This window comes from Drosophila busckii, chromosome 3R (genome assembly GCF_011750605.1).
Source record: "Drosophila busckii strain San Diego stock center, stock number 13000-0081.31 chromosome 3R, ASM1175060v1, whole genome shotgun sequence".
NCBI classification, from domain to species: Eukaryota; Metazoa; Arthropoda; class Insecta; order Diptera; family Drosophilidae; genus Drosophila; species Drosophila busckii.
In genome coordinates, this window is record NC_046607.1 from 23,465,558 (window position 1) to 23,481,446 (window position 15,889).

Sequence of the window (15,889 nt, forward strand, 5' to 3'; positions counted from 1 at the left end):
ATCACACATTGTGTTATAAATATAGGTTAAGCAAACTATTAAGCAAAGTAAATTATAAATATTTTTTAAACTGCAGTTATATAAAGACAAGAAAGCGAACCTTAAGTAACTATGTATGTTCAGTGGATCTTCTATGAACTGACTCACCAATCGACCATCACTAGCGTTTTCAAAAAAAACAGCTGAGCGCGTGCTTAACCTCAATTTACATTGTTTGCTTTTGGGGCGCCTTTATTTATTGCCTGCCCAATCTAATTTGTATATTATGACGAACAACGATTCAGAGGCTACTACCAGTTCTAGCTGTAGTGGGGAAGCTGCCTCAACATCTGCCGCAGGCAGAATGGAAATCACAGAAAAAGTTAGAGTTCTTTGCTTGCATGGTTATCGTCAAGATGGTGCGGATTACTAAATGATTAAAACTAGAATTTTAAGACTAATTAACAATTTTTAAGCGGATTCATTTAAAAACAAATTGGGCTCGTTCCGCAAGTTTGCCGGTAAATATGCAGAGTTTGTGTTTATTTCCGCACCGCATATCGCGGCGCCCTTGGAGCCAAATGACAAGCCAATTGAGCAGCAGCGCAGCTGGTGGGCCAACAAAGACGATGGCACATTCAAAGGCACCAACAAAAGTGGACCTGCATATGGCTTTCAGGAGAGCATGCGTGCTGTTGAAGAAGCTTGGAAAACACAGGGACCCTTTCAGGGACTATTGGGTTTTTCGCAAGGAGCTTGCTTTGTTGGCCTGATTTGTGGTCTGGCCAAAAAGAAACGTTAGTATTCATAAACAAAGCAAATGCGTAAACATAATTGCTCGGCTTTTAACACAGTCACATCAATTCGACCTGAGTTTGCTGTACTTACCTCGGGCTTCATTTCTGGCAGCTTAGTGCATATGAGTGCCTATGAAGAGCGTATTACAATACCCACCTTGCACGTTTATGGTTTGACGGATGAAATTATACCGAAGGATATGAGCGAGTCGTTGGCAGCGAATTTTAAAAATGTCGAAGTGCTTGAACATAATGGCGGGCATTATTTTCCAGCCACAGCAGCACAGAAGCAAGCGTATATTAACTTTTTCCAAGATAGATTACAGGAATATTTGGAACACTTGGAGCTGCAACAGAGCAGTAATGCATCGTTTATCGATAGCGTCTGCGAAGATGATGGCAGCGATGCCAATGACGCGGAGGTGGCGGCGGTGACAGCAGCCGCTGGGTCAGGGATGGATGATAGTGATTAACTGTTTGTTCATTTCGGTTTTCATTTTTAATAATAGTTAAATCTTATTATTACAATAATAATAATAATCATTATAATTTCATTATATAAATTATAATAAAATTAAATCCCAATATTTTTAAATATTCACCGTTTGCTCAATCATTATAATTTTTCAGTTAATTGTAGTATTTCAAGCTATTTTTTTTTTGTTTAAGTGTGAATTTCATTTTATAATTTTTAGTATTTTACTTTTTCTTTTAAACAAATTCGTACAAATTCCATAAACAAACAAAAGGGATAAAGTCAATAAATCCTACGCCAAATTACAATTTTGTATTATCATATTAATTAAACAGTTCCTGGCTATAACCAACGAAAAAATGCATACTTGTGTATTAAGCTATTGCTGATGTTGAATTTGTTGTTGTTTCAGTTGCGGTTGTGTGTGTGACCAGGCGAAGTATAAAGAGAGAGTTGACTTTGACTTGATGTGAATAGACGGCCGGCGAGCGGTGTTCTAAATATGACTCTCTGATGGAGTTTACTTTAGTTTCCCACGCAGCAACGGTGACTTTTGTTGTTGTAAATGTTTCTGCTCTCGGCTTAAGCGACCTGCTCCTGTCCGTTTGAGGCCTCTTGATTCTTCATTACTTCTGGTAAGTCTGGTGGTGCTGAATATGGTGTGATATCAAGTGTCTCAAAGTCACCCAGCTCATTCCTACAAAAACGAAATTAAAAACAAAGTCCTTGTCAATGACAATCTGCTACAATCTGGCACGTGCTACAAGCCGGGCTGAGAGCTTATCAGTACAACTGAAGCTTTCATAACACTGGCACTTACCTGCATGTTAGACCCAATTGCGCTGGCGCTTGCGCCTTTGCCGTAGATACCGTAACGCCGTAGTCCTGCAACGTGTGATCGTCCTCCATGATGTCATTGTCCTGATTGTATAATCGTTGATCCGAAGGCGCCACTTTTAAAATCCCTGTTGATGGTCACAAAATTACTTAATAATCAAAAATGTGCGCTATAAATAGGAATAACACAAACACACACATGCAAATCACAGACAAACACACTCACACACACATAACAGAAAGCTATACTCACCTTCAATCATGCGTTTCAGTTCGAGAACCAATGTGTTTTCCTTGGCGTCCGTAAATATGGTTGTCTTTTGCCTTCTGATCATAATGAAAACATCCTGGAAGGAAAAGGGTGAGAGGGAAAGAGTTACATGTCGAGCACATACAAGCAATTTGGATCAAAGTTCAAAGCAACCGCGTTAGTCGCTACTGCCGCTTATGCTTATTCATCGTCCACATATCCAATGTGCCTGTGTTTGCGTGTGCGTAAGTTTGTGTTTGTGTAGTGTAAGGCGCATGCTGGACTACTAGTACTGCTGGGCCTGCAACGTCCTGCCGGCTGATACTACTTACCATGTTTAGTAGTTTAGTTTTGTTAGTCTCCTTTTGTTTACTACTTCCAAGCTACTACAGATTTGTGTTTTGTTATTGTCGTTGCCTACTTTTGCTGGGCGTTGCGAGGGCGGGAGGGCGCTTCCTTGGCGGTCGTAGAGTCGTTCGATCGTTTACTGCTGCTGCTTACACCAATCCAACAACAATCACTCGCTGCAGCGCAATCTTAGTTGCTTTGTATATAGGACTATGGCATAGGCAAAGATTCTCCTTGTTTTTGGCGTACAACTGCCTTTCGAATAGCCTGCACTTGTACGTTTTCGCAGTTTTTACAATTTCTAACGCAATTTTTTTTTCTTTTTTTTTGGCGAAGCAAGACCGAATGCCAGTCTTGCCAACTTAACATTAATTACAAGTTGGCAGCGCCTTACACTGCTACTCGATGTTTGACAGCGCATGATATCGCGTAAAGTCTCAGCACTAGACTCACACTTGTCTCAAATTTGCCACGAAATGGTTTTACTGGACAATTCTAACGTAAATAAACCTATAAAATGTCTTAGACTTAATAAACATGTGTATTTTTAGTTTATACTAGGCTTGGAGAAGCTCGCAAATGAGGCAAAAAAGGACGCTTCCTTTACGATAACATTTAAACGATGTAAGTAGCTGAGACGTCAAGCAATATACTCCGACTTAAATCTTTCATTATAACGCAGACGATGGCCACGATAGACCGGTGCCCCGACCAGGTAAAAAACCATTGGCCAAGCCGGAAACATACATGTGCCTAATGCGTGCCCAATGCAAATCGAAAAAGGTGAGTATGAGAGTTATAACTTTTGCATAAATTAACTTAAAATGTTTAACAAATTACAGATATCCACAGTTGTGCGCCAGGAGGATGTACCCACCATGATGGCCATGTACTCACAATTTATAAAGAGCAAAATGGACGGCCTCAAACGTGTCAAGAAGGTGAAGAGTAAGGCAAAGCCGGCAAAAGGATAATCTGGGTTTGGCATTACAATTAGTAGAAGTTTTTAGTTAACTAACATTTTATAAACAATACTTTATAAACAAGTTATACTTTAATCGTGTGTATTTAAATCTTGATTAAGCTCTTGGCTTACACAAATCTATCAAATCCTTCGGTATTTTGCCTCGCCGTAAACCATACAAGAACTTTGGTCTAATCAAATCCACAAGCGCATAGAATCCTTCCTTGTCCGTTTCCTGGCCACAATCTAAAAGTAAATTGTCTATATACATAATATCTATGCCTTCGCTAAGCATCTGGTGGAAAAATATTCCTGCATTTGCTATGAAGTCCAAGGAACCAAAGACAAAATCGGCAATGAGTACATTTATGCATTTATCTGAAAATAATATATGTCTGTTATGTTGTTGTCGGCAGGACCAGCATTAAAAACAATTCTAATCAGATTGATTCTCGATTACGAACCATTCAGAAGATAAAAGCTTATGTTTCTTTTTGCCGGTATTAAAGTCACCATTATCTCAGTGTTTTCGAACTTAACTTTCATAGGCTCTTTGGGTTGTAAGACTATGTAATTGTAAGACTCATCTGTACAAGGCAAAGTATTTTTATACCGTTGCACATCCCGCGCGGAGCCCACAATTATTTTACACCAATGTGCAGAAGGTACATGATCTACAAATGCGGCGGAGATCAAAAGCAACGGTCCATTATGCTACAAATTAAGAAAATTATATTAAATGAATAAATTTGAGTACAATAAGACTTACTTGCCTATATGGGCCACATGATTTATGTTGTAATATGCACGGCTGTCCAATATCATTTAAAAACATTATAAAGCAATTTTCCTTTTTTGGATGCAGATTGGTGACTGTTACCTACAATAATATTGTGCGAGTGAGACAACTATTTAATTGGGATAGAGGTAAATAAAATATATTATTTTTTACGCACGAAGCCATTGTTTTCATTATCAATGATTTCAAATAAGCTATCGGGAACTATCGATGTTGGATGGTACCTCGATAGCGCCTGACCATCGATAGAGCTATCGATTGTTATCCACCTCTATCAAAATTATCCATATCAAAAATATTTTACCGACAGATGGGGTCACTATATTAAAAATATTTTCTTGTCCTTATCTTTAAATAAAAAGTTTTTTGCTACCTAAAAGAAAATTAGTAAAATCTAAGCAAACAGGAAGTAGAATTGTCCTCTAATATAGCCCATAATTTTCTCAAAGTTTGCGGCTTAATAATTGTACTTGCTGGCGACGCCTTTGCTAAGCCTCTGTTTTGTGTACGTGTGTGTCTGTATCTGTTTTGTGAAAATTGTAAAAAATGTCTGCCGAAGTAGACTTTATAAATAAAAAAGAAGTGCATTTGCGCACACTGAAGCAATCCGGACACGTAGGATTCGATAGCTTACCGGATCAGTTGGTCAACAAGAGCGTACAAAATGGATTCGTTTTCAACGTCATGTGTATTGGTGCGTATATACACAAATTTTGAAGTGCCTGCCTGTATATGAGGATGTGTGTGTGGGTGTGGGTGGTATACTTGGGATGAGTGAATGAATCAACGATGAAAACTTTTTAAAGTTGCAATAGTACATACATACAAACGTATGTACATAGAATGTCTCACTCCATTTCTCATGACTCACGCGCACACATACACACATTTTTTGACTTGCATGTGTGGGTATAAACAATTGAAACTTGCACAAGCGAAAGCAATTGAAATGCAAAGTGTCTAGCCATCGATTGCCATCAATTGTTTTCTACAATTTCACCCTGACACACATACTTATACAGCACATAGTTGAATGCAACAAAATGATGTTCTCATTTTTTCTTCTACAGGCGAGACGGGATTGGGAAAATCCACGTTGATGGACACATTGTTCAACACAAGCTTTGAATCGACACCCAGTCCTCATACACTGCCCAGCGTCAAATTGAAGGCGCATACTTACGAGCTGCAAGAGAGTAATGTGCGTCTTAAGCTAACGATTTGTGACACTGTGGGTTACGGCGATCAAATTAACAAGGATGACTCCTTCAAAGCTGTCGTCGACTATATTGATGCACAGTTTGAGAGTTATTTACAGGAGGAATTAAAAATCAAGCGGTCGCTGGTTACATGTCATGATAGTCGCATACACATCTGTTTATACTTCATTTGTCCAACAGGACATGGTCTGAAGTCCCTAGATTTGGTGTGCATGAAAAAGTTGGATAGTAAAGTGAATATAATACCAGTTATAGCCAAAGCTGATACGATTTCCAAGGTCGAACTCCAACGGTTCAAAGCTAAGATTATACAGGAGCTAAACACAAATGGTGTGCATATTTATCAGTTTCCCACAGATGATGAAACCGTTGCAGATACCAACAGCGTTATGAACTCCCATATACCCTTTGCTGTTGTGGGCAGCACTGAGTTCATTAAGGTGGGCAACAAGCTAATACGTGCACGTCAGTATCCTTGGGGCACTGTGCAGGTTGAGAATGAGACTCACTGCGATTTTGTCAAGCTGCGAGAAATGCTTATACGCACCAACATGGAGGATATGCGTGAGAAGACCCACACGCGCCACTATGAACTGTATCGACAGAAGCGTCTCGAGCAAATGGGATTCAGTGATGTGGACAGCGAGAACAAACCTGTCTCATTCCAGCAGACCTTTGAAGCAAAACGCTCCAATCATTTGGCCGAGCTTCAATCCAAAGAGGAAGAGGTGCGTCAGATGTTTGTGCAGCGTGTCAAAGAGAAGGAAGCTGAGCTAAAAGAAAGCGAGAAAGATTTGCATTTAAAGTTTGAGAAATTGAAGCGCGATCATGCCGAGGAGAAGCGTAAGCTAGAAGAATCTCGTAAAGCTCTGGAGGAGGACTATTTGGACTTTCAAAGACGCAAGCAACAGCTGGCTACGGCACATCATACACTCACGCTGGGCAAAAGCAAGAAGAAATAGATGTCAATTTTTGATTTGGCCATAAATCGAGTATTTTGTGCGTTTTGCTTATCCCAAAGTAATTAATGCTTTTCCATCTCGTTATATTTCATTTATGCTATTAAGTTTATTTCAAATATTAAAATATACACATTTATAAATGCAAACTTACATACATACATACAAAACTTATATGATTATATGATTATTTACATCCATCAAATAAAATAACATTAGAATTTAATTGTTTTGAATTGTTAACTGTTAGTGATAAGCAGCTCTGCTTCTGCTCGAAAAAAAAGAAGTTAGAATCTGCTGAAAAATCTATAGAATTACTTTAAAATACTTTTGATTAGGTTTGAGAGTCACAACGGTGAGGAAGAATGCGTCGACGCGTGATTGCCAACAGTGTTGTGAAGCTGCTGAAACTGTATTTGCCATTCACAACTCTGGTTCTAACAAAATTGTAAAAAACGCAATTATTGTAATTGCAAATTGTTGCAAACGTAAATATAAACTAATGGCATAATCAAACTAAGAGCAAGTAATAGTGATTAACTTGATAAGTAAGCTGCAAGCGCAGCAAAAGTAATATTGTGAATTTTCTTTTGTTCACGGAAAATTTTTCCTAATCAACGACAGACGGAGACAGCTTTGGGAAAATGCTGCGATCAAGCAGCGAATTGCTGGCAATAACTTTAGTCTTTTGTACTGTACTCTGTATAGGTAAGCTTTAAAATAAATGTTTGCTATTAGCTGTATATACAATAAACCCATTTTGCAGTTTACTGTAAGCATGTTGTTATAACGTCACCTAAACAGGCACTAATCGGCTCAACAATAAACGTTAGCGCTATACTCTATGATGGCAATAAAATCGCATCTAAATCAAGCTATAGATTCACCTGGAAAAACATCGATGGCAGCAGCGAAAAGGTAAATAACACAATCAAAATAAACACAATTGGATTTGTCCATACATATACTATGTGACAAAAGAAAGCGTCGCACAGTGGTCTGAATTTGATAAGCAGCTTACAACAATCCAGTAGCAACGAAGATAAAGATAAAAAAGTAAATAAATGGACTAAATCATTAGAATCCAAAGTATTAGACCTTTTTGTTAATTATAGTTAAGCTGAAGAGTATGTTAAAGTTAACCACCATTTCAATGGAACATTAATTTCCACTGTGCGACGTGATTCAAATACAAAGCAACGACTTAGGTATGTGTGCCAGTACAAATGACTAATAGTTCTAAATGCTATTGATTAGCAACCGTACTTTATACACTCTACAATTTATTGTAAGCAGTGCATTCCTCAATTTGTTTGCATAAGCATTTACGTGCGAGTATATGCAAGTTTTAATTTTATAGTGCATTTACAATTGTGCTTATTGATAACTACAATACATATACATTTTCTTGGCTATTTTTAGTTAAGCCTTTAATTGAAATGCATATAATAGTAGTGCATGTTCATATCTCTAACGGGTATGCAAATGATAAAACTAGTCGTGCCGGGTACTTTTTGAACAATTCGTGAATTTCTTGAATGGGTGTTGCACAGATTAAACGGAACATAATGCCTGTAATACGCCCTCATATTTTTTACAGTCAATTGACACGAGCAATCCATTCTGTAATTGGACCATGACATATACCAAGGATGTTAGCCATTTGGGTAGACAAAAACTGGATGTAAGCGTATCAGAGAAGGAATTGTGGCTATGGATACCAGTAGCTGGGCAAATAGTGGACATAATGCTGGTGGATACACTCAGTGGTGGACTTGAGCTCATACAGCATCAAGTTGTGCGCAGTCAAGATTTTGTCTCCACCCAAAACCCAGTGAACCATAGCATTCAACTGTGGCCCGCTGATAAGGAGTTTTTAGAACAGAATCATTATTATGTGAATACATACTGGTTCCAAAACTGCACATATCTGGGCATGTCGCGCGACTTGGACTATCAAGCGATATATCCTGTGGCTGAACAATATTATGATATTGAAGTATTGATTGTAGCATCGCCATATCCATTGCCAGAGCCAACTACATCAACAACTACAACAACTACGACAACTACTACCACTACCACAACAACTACATCTACGACAACTACAACTACGACGACTTCAACAACAACTGCTAAGCCGCCCCCTCGTCTCAAGCGCGATACAAATGAAACTATGCATGCTAATGCCGCTATACTTGGCATCAATTTAGTCAAAGCTGTGCGCGAGCAACAGCTTAGGGATCGCACTAATAACACCAATCAATCCATAGCACTTATAAATCCGTTAGGCGTTCGTCATTTGAGTAAATTATCTCCTAATGACTTGCCACCTTACAATTGTGTTAATCGGAGCCTTATAGCAATGGATACAAGCAAAACTTATGGATTTTTTCATCGTCGCATTATCACCAAAAGTGAGTTTATTATTTATTAATCTATTATATTAATTAAATATAATATTAAACTATAATTTTCTCGATTCAGCTCCCATTTCAGGCTTTTCGAGCAGCGGTAAAAATTGGTTGCAGCATTGGGAGATCATAAACCTTCAAATCGATTGTAAGGGCTCGCCACCATTTAAGATCTGCACGCGTTGGTTCAATGGTATGTCTTTACTTGACAGATAATAAGAGCTATAAAATTTCTAATATATATTTTTGCTTTGCAGCACCCTACAACGCCACAGGCCAAGAATCATGTCAAGATTACTATGAATATGAAACTTGTAATTATAACTATCAGCGCTACTTTTCCGATAGCAAAACTATTTTGTTTTTTATACGCAACGAAGTATCTGAAAGTGTCAATCAAGTTACTGTCAACATTTATGAAGGTGCGTTTATATTATTCAAATAATTGAATGATTAATTGTAATTGCAATTTATTTTTAACGACAGCCAAGCGACAGTCGCAGCTCTCAGTTGTAGTAGTGCCTATTGCCTGCACTTTGGTGGCAGTTTGCTTGGTCATCTTTGGCGTTGCCTATTATATGCAAAGTCGTAATCGGTGAGACCTTAAGAATAATATTTTTCAAACACATATTTATTTTGATAATTTGCAAATACAGGTTTACGGTAGAAGTTGCTGACTTTAATTTTGGTGATACGCAATCTGTAGATATGGAATACAAGACATTCCAGCAGCGATTGATTGACAGCATGCGTGATGCTTGGCCTTGGCCCAGATGGCGACGCTATTCACAATCTAGCACGGATCATATAGTTGAGACACCTTCTGTATCTGGTGGTTATGGCAATGGCGACGTGGACAGCAATTTACGTTACAACACGTTGAATTAATACCAAGCGCTGTTTTATTATTGTTATCTATATGAATTAACGGATCTAAGTTAACTTAGGCTACTTACATTATTCTCATCACCTTGGGTGCGTTCTCATATTTAAGTCATTTGCATTGCACACATGATATTCTCTACTAAATACTTTTTACCAATATTTTGTTATATCATTTCATTCGTTCACACAAGCGCACACAGCAGGCAAGGTTCATTAAGCAAATGCAGAGTCTTAAGAACGCAACTGAAATTTGATTGTAAAAAAGACTGTCTTTGTTCTAAAAACGAATGAAAAAATGTGAAAGTTAGAGGAGTGTTAGAATGTGGTTTAACTATGATATGATATCGTCTCATTAATTAAAAAGTCAAGCAATTTTCTACGCAACACTTTTCGAAAATTAAAGGCAAAGACAATGCAGAAGCAATACACACACATACAAGAAAAACATTATAATATTTATTGTGATAGAACTAACTGTATAAATATGTTTGTTAAGTCAAAAATTATTGTGAATATAATTTTACTAAAAGTATATATATATATAAATATATAGTATGTGCCGAATAAAAGTAAATGTATTCATTGGTTGTACTATGTAGTTAAAAGGTCCAACTCTGGAGTATTTGCCGAATTAGAATAGAACAGATAAAAGATGCCTTCCTGGACAGGAGACTATATTTGAGTTAAAAAAATGTTACACTTTTTGAAAAAATTTGAAATTTTTAGAAAGTTGTTTTGTTAACGTTTTTCACATTTGAATATGCGCGCGCTGTAAAGTCGATAGCAGCAAACGTACAATAACTGCGTGCCAGTCGTTAGCCAGACGTTAGCCAACACTGAATTTCGATGCAACGCTCGATATGTCTGAGAGTCAGTATGCTCGATACTTTGAGAGCTCAAATGAACATCGATCTTTTGCTGATGTGTCAGCTGTCAAAGTGGAATTGTTAAACGAAAGTTGCGTGTTTTTTTTTACAAAAGTTTGTTTAAACTAATAAGGTATGTCGAAGGAGACAAATACCAAGGAGGCGTTGGTAAAGGCAGCCTATAGTGATGTCAATAAGTTTGCCAGCAACCAGGAGTACGATAAGGCTGTAAAAGCAGTCAATCGAAGTAAGTCCAACGAAGACAAGTATGTGAAAATCACAACAATTATTAAAACACTTTTTCGCAGTTTTGGGAGTTGCGCCAGATGATCAGACGGCGCTACACTGTAAAGTTGTGTGTCTTATGCAGCTTTCGAAGTTCGACGAGGCGCACAAGTTTATTGAGAAGAATCGTATGAATGGCACGCTAATTTTTGAGAAGGCTTACTGTGAATACCGCTTAAACAAGCAGTTGCAGGCATTAAAAACTATTGATGAAGCAGGCATGCAGCCATTGCCAGATAAGCTGAAGGAGTTGCGCACTCAAGTGCTGTATCGATTGGAGAAATACGAAGAATGCCTGGAGGCGTATAAGGATATCATCAAGAATAGCAGCGACGAATATGAAGACGAGCGCCGCACCAATCTCAGTGCAGTCGCAGCTAATTTGGCATTGGATCCAAATAAGGATGTACCCGATGTGCCAGAGGACACTTATGAACAGTACTTTAATAGTGCTTGCATTCAATCCAATCGTCAAAAGTTCGTGGAAGCTGAGCGTAAGCTACGCTCGAGCGAAAAACTGTGTCGGGAGTTTCTTGAAGAAGAAGGTGCTAGCGAGGAAGAAATCATTGAGGAGTTAGACGTTATACGCGTTCAGCTAGCGTTTTGCTTGCAGCAGCAGGGCAAGACCAAAGAGGCAGGCATTATATATGCTGACTGCTTGCGTCACAAGCCCAAAGATGCTGCTTTAGTAGCAGTTGCCAGCAACAATGCGGTGGTCATCAATAAGGATCAAAATGTGTTTGATTCAAAGAAGAAAATACGCGCAGCCATGGCCGATGTATGCGAGGCAAAGCTAACATCACGCCAAAAGCAAATTATTGCGTTAAATAATTGCCTTTTGGCTTTGTACACGAATGCCAGCGATCAAGTGCAGCAGCTGTCGCAAAAACTGGTGCAAAGCTATCCGAAAATAGAATTTGAAGCGCTTCTCATACGTTGCAGTCAATTGGCTAAGGATCATAAGCACAAGGATGCCATTGAGCAGCTCCAAAAGTTTGCAGCAGCGCACAAAACGCATGAGTTTGTAACGAAGTTTGCCATTATACAACTGCAATTGTTGCAGGTTAGTCTTATAATTGAATTAATTTGAAGCATATTAATCTCAGTAACCTTATGCTTACGCAGGGTAATCGCAAGGATGCCATTGAAACATTGCTCTCGCTGGGCGAGGCCAAGTATAAGCCTGGTATTGTCTCAGCTCTGGTAACACTTTACTTAGGCACGGACAACAAACCTGCCGCCTCGGCGGTGCTTAAGACTGCTGTTGATTGGTACAAGCAGAACAATGTGAGCAGTGGCGATTTGTCGGACATGTGGCGTCAGGCAGCAGAATTTCATTTGCGTGGTGGCGCCTCGGAGACGGCTGCCAGTTCGCTGGAGGAGTTGCTCAAGCTGAAACCGAATGATATGAAGGTGTTGGCACAGTTGGTCATTGCCTATGCTCAGTTTAATCCTAAACGTGCGCTAGAAATTAGCCGCAAGCTGCCCAAGCTGGAAACATTGACTACCGCCTCGGAAATCGATGCACTTGAGGCGGCCAACTGGGTTATGTCCGCTAAGGCAGCTAAGAAAACAGCAGCCAATGCTAAGGTAGAAGCCTCCCCTGGCACGCCCGCCGCTGAGAAAAAGAAGAGCGCACATCGCAAGCGCAAAGGAAAACTGCCCAAGAATTATAACGCAGAGGTGGCGCCAGATCCAGAGCGTTGGCTGCCAAAATATGAACGCACTGGCTTCCGCAAGAAGCGTGGTGGAGCACGTGCCAAGGACATTATCAAGGGCTCTCAGGGCATGGCCTCGGGTGCAGCTGATCAATAGTATGCTAATAGTTAGACAATCATTGAACCAAACTAACCATGTCTAAATTCTCTTCTTTTAGTGATATGTCGAATCGTGTCAATCTCAACAAGAATTCACCTGCAACGCCCGTCTATCAGGAGCCCACACCAGGTCCCAGGCAGCAACATCGCAAGGGTGGACACAAAAAGAAGAAGGGCGGACGTTTCTAAGGCACGTTCCTAACTTTTATATTTCAATCATATAAACAAAATTACATTGGGTGTTTTTCTTTACTATAAAGTAATAATTGTGTTATTCATCAGCATCATCAGCTTTGGATTTGTCCTCGCTTTCCGTTGCCGGCTCATCTCTTCTAGTATCGTATGAATGAAAATGCAAAGTGCTTAACCAATTCATCATATTGCTCTCCTCAGCTTCAGTTTTATATATATTAGCATATATATAATGTTCTATAAACTCATTGACTTGCGTCTCTTGTGCTGACCATATTAATGGCGCATGTATGCCATCCTGGCCATAACGGTCATTATAACGCTCATAGTGCACTGTATCCAATACCAAACCCAGACCAGGCGCCATGGGTAAGTCCAAACGCTCCTCGGTTAAGGCGCGCTCCAATGTGATAGGTGTTGTGTTTCCACGCACTATTGCTACGGCCAATCCCACCATCTTGCGTATCTGATGAAGCATAAAGCTTTGGCCCTTGACCTTAAGCGTTGCAAATTCAATGCCCTGAGGGCTTTGAAAAGGAGCACTGCATGTAAAACTCATAATGAAACGCTTACTGGACGGGTCCAGAAAATTTCTAAGTGAATGAAACTATTAGTTTGGTTTTAAGTTTAATTAAAACATACACTTACTTTTTGCTGGTGAAATTGTGAAAGTTTTTGGTGCCTTCATAGAGTTTCAAGGTGACATTAACTTTATCCAGCTGCGTGGGCGTTATACGAAAAGTTTGTTGCTCATGGTGCTCTTCGTTAGGTGCAAAAGCTACAGTAGGCAAAGTATATGTGTAAGTTCTCGCATTGCATTGATCCTTCGCATTGAAGCCCTTGGTAACGCGCTCAACTCCAAACAAGCGTATTTGCTCGGGCAAGTCCGCGTTGAAGGCCGGCAGATCCAGTTCCTCAGCTTCAAAGTAACATTTATTTAAACAAATTAATCTTACATGGATATGTAGCACTCACGCAGCTTTACAGAACACACTTGGCGTGCCGCCGAAACACCTTTGTCAGTTCGTGCAGCTCGTTGAAAACATGAGATTTGTATCTGTTCAAAACTATCTTCTGTTATCCATTTGTGCTTCAACATTGCTTTAAATAATTCTTCCTCTATTGTCTGCATGCCTGGATTGCGTTGCATACCGAAGTATTTGGCGCCACAGTAGGATAATAGAATAGCACTCTTTTTACGCTTTATTCTGTCAGATGGATCGAAAGGTGCACGTTTTGTTCCGTTTGCTGCATCCTCCTCGTCTTGCGTCTTCCAGTCTACCCATTTTCTGCGCTTTAGATTGCGTTTTACCCTATTGGCTTCCTTAACAGTCTCATTCTCTGCCTCTTTGGCTGCTTTTCTAGTGGCATTGTCTTGCTCCATATTGTCCAATGCTTCTGACATGGCAGCAGCAAACGATTTATTGCGCGTATTAAACAAAAGCCGGTTCACCGGTTTCGATTGAAGCAGTGTTTTCAGGTAACCTATCACACAAATGTGCCGATTAATTACTATGATATTTGATAAATACGTTTACAATTCACCTGCCTTTAAGCAGCTACTAATTAAATGGCTTAAATGCATTAATTTAATTTGAATTGGAAAAAACGACTTTACACGTGCCGAGTTTAGGTAAACAAACAGCTGTCGAGTTGCAGCTCGACCAGTGCTGTAAGTTGGTAGAAAAAACAAGCTATTTCTGAATTTTTACAAAAATCGTACACCTGGTGCCAATACTAAAAATGCTGGAAAAAAACAAAAATAATAATAGTATTTCTCATAATTGTCAGGTTCTTTCTGCGGGTGGTCTTCCAAAAAAGAAAGATCTAAAAAAAGCGGAACTGTGCTCAACTGATAGCTCGATTAGGATCTGGTTTATCGATACATCGATGAAATATTAACAATCCTACTATAAAGAATCCAAAATGGCTGCGCGAGTAAAAAATTGTTGTACATGGTAAAGCGTCGAAGGAGAGCCGTGTGTGTGTTTTTCTGAGTGATTATTAGCAATAAAATGCAAATATTAATGTGAATAACAAATAAACACAGTTGCAATGCGAAGCGGCAAACTTAACCAAAACAATGCGATACAGTTATATGTGATGGCACATATGAAAATGCAAACATATGCATAAATGAAAGTTTGACCAGAATTTTGTGGAAATCGAGTTGAGAAAAAATTTGCAGGCGCGCTACAAAGCTGAAGGTGAAAATGAAACTGCAATAGCATAGCACAATAAATAAATTTACCAATTAAATGCAATATATGTTTGTCATATGTATAATGTAAAGCGAGTTGAATATGAAAGTGAAATTGTTATTTATGCTCAAAAATTATTAGTGTGCATGTACATAAATGTGAGTGAGTGTGCGTGTCAAAGAGTATACATACTTGTGTGTTTGTGAGCACTTGGCTAATATAGCATTTATTTTTTCTCTATGAAAATACAAATATTAATGTGGATAACAAATCAACACAATTATTAATGTAAAGCGGCAAAATTAACCAAAACAATGCAATACATTTATATGTGACGCTAAATAACAACTGCAACCTTATATATAAATGAAAGTTTAAGCTCGACCAGGATTTAGTGAAAATCGAGTAAAGAGAAAAAAATTGCAAGCGCGCTACAAAGCTGAAGGTGAAAATGCAATAGCCTAGCACAATAAATAAATGTACCAATTAAATGCAATTTATGTTTGTCATATGTAAATTGTAAAGCGAGTTGAATACGAAAGTGAAATTGTTTTATGCACAAAAAAAATGATTAGTGTGCATGTAAGCTAATGAGAGTGCC

The 15,889-nt window shown here is 38.9% G+C and overlaps 8 protein-coding genes across 8 annotated transcripts; 5 read left to right on the plus strand and 3 right to left on the minus strand.

The window, feature by feature from the left end:
- Positions 1 to 168: 168 nt before the first annotated feature.
- Positions 169 to 1,261, plus strand: LOC108601813 (esterase GA18864). The gene is made up of 3 exons (XM_017989750.2): positions 169 to 398; positions 456 to 776; positions 834 to 1,261. Exons 1-3 carry the CDS (start codon positions 266 to 268, stop codon positions 1,247 to 1,249), a joined length of 870 nt encoding a protein of 289 aa, XP_017845239.1. The 5' UTR covers positions 169 to 265; the 3' UTR covers positions 1,250 to 1,261.
- Positions 1,262 to 1,487: 226 nt separating this feature from the next.
- LOC108601717 (elongin-B) lies at positions 1,488 to 3,013 on the minus strand. The gene is made up of 4 exons (XM_017989635.2): positions 2,671 to 3,013; positions 2,342 to 2,435; positions 2,072 to 2,216; positions 1,488 to 1,948 (listed from the first exon to the last, which is right to left on the minus strand). The coding sequence occupies exons 1-4, from the start codon at positions 2,671 to 2,673 to the stop codon at positions 1,834 to 1,836; spliced, it is 357 nt and encodes a 118-aa protein (XP_017845124.1). The 5' UTR covers positions 2,674 to 3,013; the 3' UTR covers positions 1,488 to 1,833.
- A 68-nt stretch (positions 3,014 to 3,081) lies between these two features.
- On the plus strand, positions 3,082 to 3,728 carry LOC108601716 (signal recognition particle 14 kDa protein). Its single transcript, XM_017989634.2, has 4 exons — positions 3,082 to 3,186; positions 3,238 to 3,310; positions 3,369 to 3,469; positions 3,529 to 3,728. The coding sequence occupies exons 1-4, from the start codon at positions 3,106 to 3,108 to the stop codon at positions 3,658 to 3,660; spliced, it is 387 nt and encodes a 128-aa protein (XP_017845123.1). The 5' UTR covers positions 3,082 to 3,105; the 3' UTR covers positions 3,661 to 3,728.
- Positions 3,679 to 4,707, minus strand: LOC108601715. Its single transcript, XM_017989633.2, has 4 exons — positions 4,607 to 4,707; positions 4,420 to 4,530; positions 4,115 to 4,364; positions 3,679 to 4,028 (listed from the first exon to the last, which is right to left on the minus strand). The coding sequence occupies exons 2-4, from the start codon at positions 4,483 to 4,485 to the stop codon at positions 3,766 to 3,768; spliced, it is 579 nt and encodes a 192-aa protein (XP_017845122.1). The 5' UTR covers positions 4,486 to 4,530; positions 4,607 to 4,707; the 3' UTR covers positions 3,679 to 3,765.
- Positions 4,708 to 4,779: 72 nt separating this feature from the next.
- On the plus strand, positions 4,780 to 6,751 carry LOC108601962 (septin-2). The gene is made up of 2 exons (XM_017989949.2): positions 4,780 to 5,143; positions 5,520 to 6,751. Exons 1-2 carry the CDS (start codon positions 4,996 to 4,998, stop codon positions 6,629 to 6,631), a joined length of 1,260 nt encoding a protein of 419 aa, XP_017845438.1. The 5' UTR covers positions 4,780 to 4,995; the 3' UTR covers positions 6,632 to 6,751.
- A 311-nt stretch (positions 6,752 to 7,062) lies between these two features.
- On the plus strand, positions 7,063 to 10,419 carry LOC108601743. The gene is made up of 7 exons (XM_017989663.2): positions 7,063 to 7,336; positions 7,395 to 7,546; positions 8,229 to 9,045; positions 9,116 to 9,235; positions 9,300 to 9,464; positions 9,529 to 9,637; positions 9,699 to 10,419. Exons 1-7 carry the CDS (start codon positions 7,273 to 7,275, stop codon positions 9,928 to 9,930), a joined length of 1,659 nt encoding a protein of 552 aa, XP_017845152.1. The 5' UTR covers positions 7,063 to 7,272; the 3' UTR covers positions 9,931 to 10,419.
- Positions 10,420 to 10,858: 439 nt separating this feature from the next.
- Positions 10,859 to 13,152, plus strand: LOC108604543 (signal recognition particle subunit SRP72). The gene is made up of 4 exons (XM_017994061.1): positions 10,859 to 11,040; positions 11,102 to 12,141; positions 12,204 to 12,892; positions 12,955 to 13,152. Exons 1-4 carry the CDS (start codon positions 10,929 to 10,931, stop codon positions 13,082 to 13,084), a joined length of 1,971 nt encoding a protein of 656 aa, XP_017849550.1. The 5' UTR covers positions 10,859 to 10,928; the 3' UTR covers positions 13,085 to 13,152.
- LOC108604544 (tRNA pseudouridine synthase A) lies at positions 13,082 to 14,757 on the minus strand. Its single transcript, XM_017994062.2, has 4 exons — positions 14,633 to 14,757; positions 14,063 to 14,572; positions 13,736 to 14,006; positions 13,082 to 13,680 (listed from the first exon to the last, which is right to left on the minus strand). Exons 1-4 carry the CDS (start codon positions 14,670 to 14,672, stop codon positions 13,167 to 13,169), a joined length of 1,335 nt encoding a protein of 444 aa, XP_017849551.1. The 5' UTR covers positions 14,673 to 14,757; the 3' UTR covers positions 13,082 to 13,166.
- Positions 14,758 to 15,889: the final 1,132 nt, after the last annotated feature.

Excerpts from the sequence above, each read along its gene's own strand:
- LOC108601813 (XM_017989750.2), top strand. The coding sequence starts at position 266 with ATGACGAACAACGATTCAGAGGCTACTACCAGTTCTAGCTGTAGTGGG. Across the intron at positions 399-455 it reads GCATGGTTATCGTCAAGATG|CGGATTCATTTAAAAACAAA; the intron begins GTGCGGATTACT and ends ACAATTTTTAAG. Across the intron at positions 777-833 it reads TGGTCTGGCCAAAAAGAAAC|TCACATCAATTCGACCTGAG; the intron begins GTTAGTATTCAT and ends CTTTTAACACAG.
- LOC108601717 (XM_017989635.2), bottom strand. Across the intron at positions 2,217-2,341 it reads ACTGAAACGCATGATTGAAG|GGATTTTAAAAGTGGCGCCT; the intron begins GTGAGTATAGCT and ends GACCATCAACAG. Across the intron at positions 1,949-2,071 it reads CAATTGGGTCTAACATGCAG|GAATGAGCTGGGTGACTTTG; the intron begins GTAAGTGCCAGT and ends TCGTTTTTGTAG.
- LOC108601716 (XM_017989634.2), top strand. The coding sequence starts at position 3,106 with ATGATATCGCGTAAAGTCTCAGCACTAGACTCACACTTGTCTCAAATT. Across the intron at positions 3,187-3,237 it reads TTTTACTGGACAATTCTAAC|TTTATACTAGGCTTGGAGAA; the intron begins GTAAATAAACCT and ends GTGTATTTTTAG. Across the intron at positions 3,470-3,528 it reads CCCAATGCAAATCGAAAAAG|ATATCCACAGTTGTGCGCCA; the intron begins GTGAGTATGAGA and ends AACAAATTACAG.
- LOC108601715 (XM_017989633.2), bottom strand. The coding sequence starts at position 4,485 with ATGTTTTTAAATGATATTGGACAGCCGTGCATATTACAACATAAATCA. Across the intron at positions 4,365-4,419 it reads CATGTGGCCCATATAGGCAA|CATAATGGACCGTTGCTTTT; the intron begins GTAAGTCTTATT and ends CTTAATTTGTAG. Across the intron at positions 4,029-4,114 it reads AAGCTTTTATCTTCTGAATG|ATAAATGCATAAATGTACTC; the intron begins GTTCGTAATCGA and ends TATTATTTTCAG.
- LOC108601962 (XM_017989949.2), top strand. The coding sequence starts at position 4,996 with ATGTCTGCCGAAGTAGACTTTATAAATAAAAAAGAAGTGCATTTGCGC. Across the intron at positions 5,144-5,519 it reads TTTCAACGTCATGTGTATTG|GCGAGACGGGATTGGGAAAA; the intron begins GTGCGTATATAC and ends TTTCTTCTACAG.
- LOC108601743 (XM_017989663.2), top strand. The coding sequence starts at position 7,273 with ATGCTGCGATCAAGCAGCGAATTGCTGGCAATAACTTTAGTCTTTTGT. Across the intron at positions 9,046-9,115 it reads TCGTCGCATTATCACCAAAA|CTCCCATTTCAGGCTTTTCG; the intron begins GTGAGTTTATTA and ends TTCTCGATTCAG. Across the intron at positions 9,465-9,528 it reads TACTGTCAACATTTATGAAG|CCAAGCGACAGTCGCAGCTC; the intron begins GTGCGTTTATAT and ends TTTTAACGACAG.
- LOC108604543 (XM_017994061.1), top strand. The coding sequence starts at position 10,929 with ATGTCGAAGGAGACAAATACCAAGGAGGCGTTGGTAAAGGCAGCCTAT. Across the intron at positions 11,041-11,101 it reads TGTAAAAGCAGTCAATCGAA|TTTTGGGAGTTGCGCCAGAT; the intron begins GTAAGTCCAACG and ends ACTTTTTCGCAG. Across the intron at positions 12,893-12,954 it reads TCGGGTGCAGCTGATCAATA|TGATATGTCGAATCGTGTCA; the intron begins GTATGCTAATAG and ends CTCTTCTTTTAG.
- LOC108604544 (XM_017994062.2), bottom strand. The coding sequence starts at position 14,672 with ATGCATTTAAGCCATTTAATTAGTAGCTGCTTAAAGGCAG. Across the intron at positions 14,573-14,632 it reads TAGTAGCTGCTTAAAGGCAG|GTTACCTGAAAACACTGCTT; the intron begins GTGAATTGTAAA and ends TTTGTGTGATAG. Across the intron at positions 14,007-14,062 it reads AGTGTGTTCTGTAAAGCTGC|CTGAGGAACTGGATCTGCCG; the intron begins GTGAGTGCTACA and ends GTTACTTTGAAG.